A 6,099-nucleotide genomic window follows, 5' to 3' on the forward strand; every position below is an offset into this window, starting at 1 on the left:
TCATCCCACACAGTCCCATTAATGAGATTTCACTGTACACTAAACAAGTTGGTGTGTACCTTTTGGTAACCATTTAGTAAAGTTTCTTGTTCTTTAATATTCTGCTCCAGTTGTAAACGTTGTTCTTCATTAATCACTCCATCAAGTTTACCACCACTAGCAACTCGTTTTCTGTTGTCTGTTTCACACTCAAGTTCCTTCACCTATTGTACACACATGTACTATGTGTAATGTAGTAAAACATAGTAAATGTCTACCAGTCAATATGTACAGTGGAACCACATAAAAGACACCCTGAAATGTGGACACCTTGATAATGAAGGACACTTTTCCATGTTCCCATTTGTAACAGTGTACACACACTTACTTTAGTTGACAAAGTAAATATTTCTTGTTTAAGTTGATGTCTTTCTTTGTTATGCTCCAGACCCAGTTTCTCTTCTCTAATAACAAACTCTCTTTCCTTCTCTTCCAGTTGACATCTTAGTTGTTCATACTTGTCCCTTTCCTCTTTCCAACAGTTCTGCCAGTTTTCCACTTCTTGTAGTAGTTTTTGTTCCCTCAAAGTGTGAGTGTTATTATCAGATGTGATCTTGTCCTACAATCAGTAAAAAAATGGAACAGACACACACACTACACACACACATGCATACACAAGCACATACTCGCACACACAAGTGCACACACACAAGTGCACACACACAAGTGCACACACACACACACACACACACACACACACACACACACGTGCAATGCATATGAACAAAGATAAAATTAAAGGCTTAAAGGCTACTTACCACTTTAGCATCAAATATCTCTGTAGTTGACTTCAGATCATAAGTTCCTAAACCATCAAATGTTGGCTTGGAGTATTTAGGAGTAGCAGCACTCCTGGATCGCTTGACAGATTTAGGGGCCACCCTTTGTGATGATGTGGGTGGCTTCTTTGGTACTGGAGTAGATTTTGGTGTGGACAACCTCTGAAACACACTCTCTCTTTTAGCACTAGGTTTTCTGGTCACTTTCTTCTTTACAGAGTTCACTTGCTTACTTTTAGTAACAGCACTTTCTTCCTCACAATGAGTATGTATGTCTTTTAAGGAATTTATTCCTGCTAACAAATTCTCAGTGCTAGATACATCATTAATGTCTACAGAAGGTACAAAAATATCTGCTTTAAGTTTAGACTGTTCATGTAATGATGATAGTGAATTATTTTCCTTAGCAGTTTGTGATGTAAGAGTCTTTTCTTCCGCTACCATTTGTTGTCTCTTGTTGAGCATCTTTCTAGAAAGAGAAACAACTTCTTGTGTGGCTATCTCTCGTAAAACTTGTTCAATATCTTCATGTAGGTCAGTTGATGGTGGAGGTGACTTTGTCGTATGTGGCTCAACCTCAACACTACCCACATCCATTCCACCATTAACACTATTGATGGGAGGAAGGCCGGCAGCACGAAGTGCCTCCTGAAGCTCAGCCATCTGCCTATCCAAGCTGTTTACCATCAAAGATGGCTGGCTAGATGGTAAGGGATATGAAGGGGTTGAATGTACAGTAGTACTATGTACAGGTGGACTAGTCTGTTTTGTAGAGACTACTTGAGTGTCACTCTGTTTCTTTTCTGAATGACTGGATTTACTTGAAATACTACTCATGGAGTTACTCCTAGATGTCTGACTTGATGTAGAAGGTGATTTTTCAATGTTCTGTGGTACACTGGTGTTTACCATAATATTGGTTCCTGCCTCAGTATTCTGATTACCTGCAGCTGTAATTGTCTGACTATCTTGTGAGGACAGCACTTCTTGAGTAGGTTTGTTCTCAGAAAGTACAGTAAAATCATCTACAGTGTTCTTAGTAGCAGTAACAGGAGAAGACATTGATTTGTTGTCTGAAATACCCTTGCCTTCAGAAGGCATCACTAATTCACTAATGCTACTCTTTTTACTGACTGAAGATGAGGAACTGTGGCTTGATGATCTGCTGACAGATTTACTTCTCCCAGGCTGGAGTGCTACACCATTTGAAATAACAAACAACTTCATAATAAATACAACATACATACACTAACTTTCATCAGGGTCATCTGTATCGGACTCAAAGCTGCTTTCCTCATAATCCTGTTCAAGTTTTTTACTGCTACTTTCTGGCATTGTTCCTTCTTCAACATTTTCTGATATTCTTTCTTGTACACTATAGACAGCACGCAGATAATTATTAACCATAATTTCACTATCTGTCAATGCATACAAACACATTCCAGAGCACATTCTTACCATGGTGTTGTTTGGGGGCTTAAGGATACTTCTTCATTTTGTGAAGTAGCTTTTGACTGCGTTACTTCAGCAGGTGGAAACTGAGATGTGGCATCTATACAATAACAAGGTGTAATGATATGAATAAGTTGAGGAAAAGACAAAGAAACTTTTAAAAGATGACAAACAAAAAAAGGTGTCACAAAAAGGTGCAGGGAACGAGAAAAAAATCAGTTTCCGAAGAAAAAAAAAAAGGTGTCACAAAAAGGTGCAGAGAGCGAAAAAAAATCAGTTTCCTTCGAGCCGGACTCGAACCAGCGACCTATGGATTTCAGTATACCACTACAGTCCACCGCTCTACCAGCTGAGCTATCGAAGGAACTATGATATAAGTAATGCATTTAATGGTATATAAGAGCATCACAATACAGCACAATACCACAAACTGTATTTACTGTATAAACTGTTCACTCATACCTAAACTGTCGTGTGTGAAATTTTCACTGCTTCTTGAAGACGAATCTGAAGCGCTTGGAGCTAATGGTACTGTGATGGGCTGCTGTCTTGCATCACCAGCAAGGCTTTGCATAGGTTGTTCACCATGACCATTAACTTGCTTCTCATTGCGAAGCGCAGTACTACTACTACCCAACTTGGTATTTGACTTGAGCCAGGTAGAACCATCTTTAAAGTCATCCTGTTGGTTAATGTTGTCCTCATCAGAGTCAGACTGAGTATCCCACCAGTACTTGTCATCAATGAGAACACCTTGTGAGGCTGCTAAGTGGTATGCAGGTAGATCATGAGATATTGCATCACTGCTAACACTTGCACTCTCAGATGTACCAGATTCTGTTAAAGACTACAGTGGCATTAATAAATATACATAACTACAATGGTACTACAATAGGACACTTTGGGGACCATCCGAAAATGTCTGCATTAGAGGAGACTTCAGTGTACTATACATAAATGGGACCATGCTACAAATAATACTATTCTGATTATCATGTCATCCTCATTTGGAAAGTGTCCTGATCTCAGGGGCTCATGGCTGGTATCCATACTCAAGTTTCCCTATTTCTATAGTAGAACTCATACTTTCAGCAGCTAGCAATCCCCTGGTGCTTCTTAGTAAAATTTTGAAAATGACCCCATTCAATATACAAGTATTAAGGCCACTAACTAACATACTGATTAGGGTGACAAGTCCCTATAGTGTACTAAACCTAATGTACACCATGATAACTTGTTCACCTGAATTACACAAAACTTTTAAAGTGCAGAAAATCGGGAGGGCAGGACACACGTCGTGTTGATACATACAAGAGTTTAAACACATACTACAGCAGACCAATACTATAGATAATGCATACTTCTTGTAAAAAACGTTCAAATTCAGAGTCACTTGACATTATCAGATTTCGAAATCTCCTGTTGCTCAGTGCACTTCAATTAGAAATAAACTCTACAAAATGGCAAGATACGTGCCGAAACCTGTTATCCCGCCAGAAGAAAAAGGTTCATTACAGGTTTGTTAAATGATATCGCAAATGTATTGGTAGAGACTCGCATATGGACGGACGCGGTTGTTGAATTGTAAAACGGTGATTTAGAAGATTACCTATCCTGCTTGTGCCTATCTGTGTAGCGCGGTGTGCTTTGGGTAAATGTGGATAAGTTCTCTGGTGTTCTGTAATTAAAAGGGAGCACGTGTGTTTGAAAGGCTACCTCTCTTGAAAAGACCAACCATGAGGTAAAACACCTATCATAGATAATAGACACCCCATTATCTATGCACCTATCAAAGTGACTACTGCTTATTTTATGGGAAATCTGTGGGTAGTTAACAAACGCATTGTAAAAGTGCAGAAAGTGGTCTACAGTGCCACATGCAGTGTTGGGAATTATACTGTACAAGTTTTGCCATCCGTGTATGGTATTAATAGACTGTCCATAAATAGTGTAATAAATTATAGTATTCACAATACCCAGGACAGATATGAGGTTTCAGGCTTACTAACATCAATCAGATAATGTACTTTCTAAATTAACCCTTACAAGCAAGAGTTCATAATATAAAGTAGTAAGAGAGAGTGTCCAACAGGAGTACATTCCAGCAAATACACTGAGTAAGATAGAATATCAACACCTTGGTTTGTACAAAGGTTTCACCATCTCAACACATATCAACACTTGCCTTCCACCAGTAAATGTGTCAATTGGATCAAAACTTTCAAAAGTCTAATTTTACTCAGTGTGTTTGTACAGGCTATATTGACAGTTTGACACTCTTCCTTAATATTGTATATTATAAACTCTTGTTACAAGTAAATAGCGTGTGTGTAGTTTTCACAAAAGGTTGCTCTCAGTATAATCAGATAATATGGGGGTGGCTTACGCCATGGCATAATTATAGATTGGTAATTGAATGCCTCTATATAGTATATAATTCAAATTGTTTGCATGAAATACTGTAATTGATAAAAATTGTTATTGTGACATTGTAAAGTGCGAGTGAATTATTAGAACTCGAACGTCACTTTATGAGCATTTTTTTTCCTACAGTAACCATTGGCTTATGTAAAAATTTTTCGAGCACTATGTACAGTGCAACAAGACAAAGTTGACAGATATGAAGAAAAAATCAGCATGAACTTTATGTCACACCTTTATGAGAGAGTCATTTAAAAGTGGTTGTTTTTGATCTACAATTTCAAAATTTTCGTCAAAATTTAATTGCACCAAAGCTGATGGAAGTGTAGATGTGTCTATATCCTCTTTTATCAAACTTTTCTATTTGTACAGTAGTATGCATATTGTACAATTTGTATCAGTTCACATGGACTTGTCCTTCTAGCAATGCAACATGTAGTTGCGTGTATATCTGTAATGTATTTCTTTTATATGATGTGGTCTCCTGGTCTCCTCACTTCCACAGAGAGACGTTGCCATAGAGAGATGGAGTCAGATGAGGGAGAATGTCCATAAACACTTCCGCTTCACCCCCAGGAACACATTGTTCATCTTGATCACACTGGTGGCAGTACCGCTGGGAATACACTCTGCTATTAAGTGGGAGTTGAGGGGAAATGATCGAAGAAAAGGAAAAGAGCCTGGACCATATTTCTAGATAACTTATTCAATAAAGTTGGCACTTGTAATGCACACTGTACTATAATACATAAAAAAATATTCAGAAACTTACAAACTAGGGTTGGTTTTAGGCCACGAAAAGTTAATTACGTACGTATACATTTCTGTTTCCCTTCCTGGTCATTTTGTTGTTCAATTAATTGTGCAATCACCTGTACCATACAAGAATTTATAATACTTTTATCTGTTGAAAGGTTTTCATGTCTTGTCAACACTTTTCTTATAAAGATGCGCAAGCTTTATACATTAACTTTGTTTTTCTCTATAATTCCATGTACTGCTATGTCAAATGTAGTGTACCACATCAAAAAGTTGCTAACAATAATGATAAATAAAAACAAGCCTGGTTACCTGGTCAATTTTGAGGAATAGGTGCACGCCTTATATTTACTTGTATGAATTTTAATGCTTGTACACATGTTAAAATGCCTACTTTGTGTTGTGTGTACATAATATAAGAAAATCTTAGGCAGAGAACATGATCTGTTCACAAGTTGTACAGCAGCCACTACAGGGTACACACAGGGTGAGGCTGTACAATCTGGTTACCATCTGCCAATGGGAGCCTGGTGATGATGTTGGTGAGCAGTGACAAGTTTTCATTACAGAAATTTTATTTTCGATAGTGGTAGGATGAACACTGAAATACAAAGACCAGATAGTACATAGGGATGGGCGGTATTGCATT

The 6,099-nt window shown here is 37.9% G+C and overlaps 1 protein-coding gene and 1 non-coding gene across 4 annotated transcripts in view; both read right to left on the reverse strand.

Annotated features, from left to right (window-relative positions):
• LOC136257385 (centrosomal protein of 162 kDa-like) overlaps positions 1–3,722 on the reverse strand; it is a 108,048-nt gene extending 104,326 nt beyond the window's left edge. For all 3 annotated transcript variants that reach the window (XM_066050568.1, XM_066050569.1, XM_066050567.1), the window contains exons 1-7: positions 3,632–3,722; positions 2,733–3,117; positions 2,277–2,370; positions 2,072–2,193; positions 798–2,014; positions 368–598; positions 60–203 (exon numbers count right to left, since the gene is read on the reverse strand). In XM_066050568.1, the coding sequence (XP_065906640.1) occupies positions 60–203; positions 368–598; positions 798–2,014; positions 2,072–2,193; positions 2,277–2,370; positions 2,733–3,117; positions 3,632–3,670 (2,232 nt within the window). In that variant the 5' untranslated portion in view covers positions 3,671–3,722. The remainder of the gene's footprint in view (positions 1–59; positions 204–367; positions 599–797; positions 2,015–2,071; positions 2,194–2,276; positions 2,371–2,732; positions 3,118–3,631) is intronic.
• Trnay-gua (transfer RNA tyrosine (anticodon GUA)) lies at positions 2,550–2,634 on the reverse strand. The gene is given in 2 exon segments: positions 2,550–2,585; positions 2,598–2,634. It is a non-coding gene; the product is annotated as a tRNA-Tyr (tRNA).
• Positions 3,723–6,099: the final 2,377 nt, after the last annotated feature.

This window comes from Dysidea avara, chromosome 6 (assembly GCF_963678975.1).
Source record: "Dysidea avara chromosome 6, odDysAvar1.4, whole genome shotgun sequence".
Classification (NCBI taxonomy): Eukaryota; Metazoa; Porifera; class Demospongiae; order Dictyoceratida; family Dysideidae; genus Dysidea; species Dysidea avara.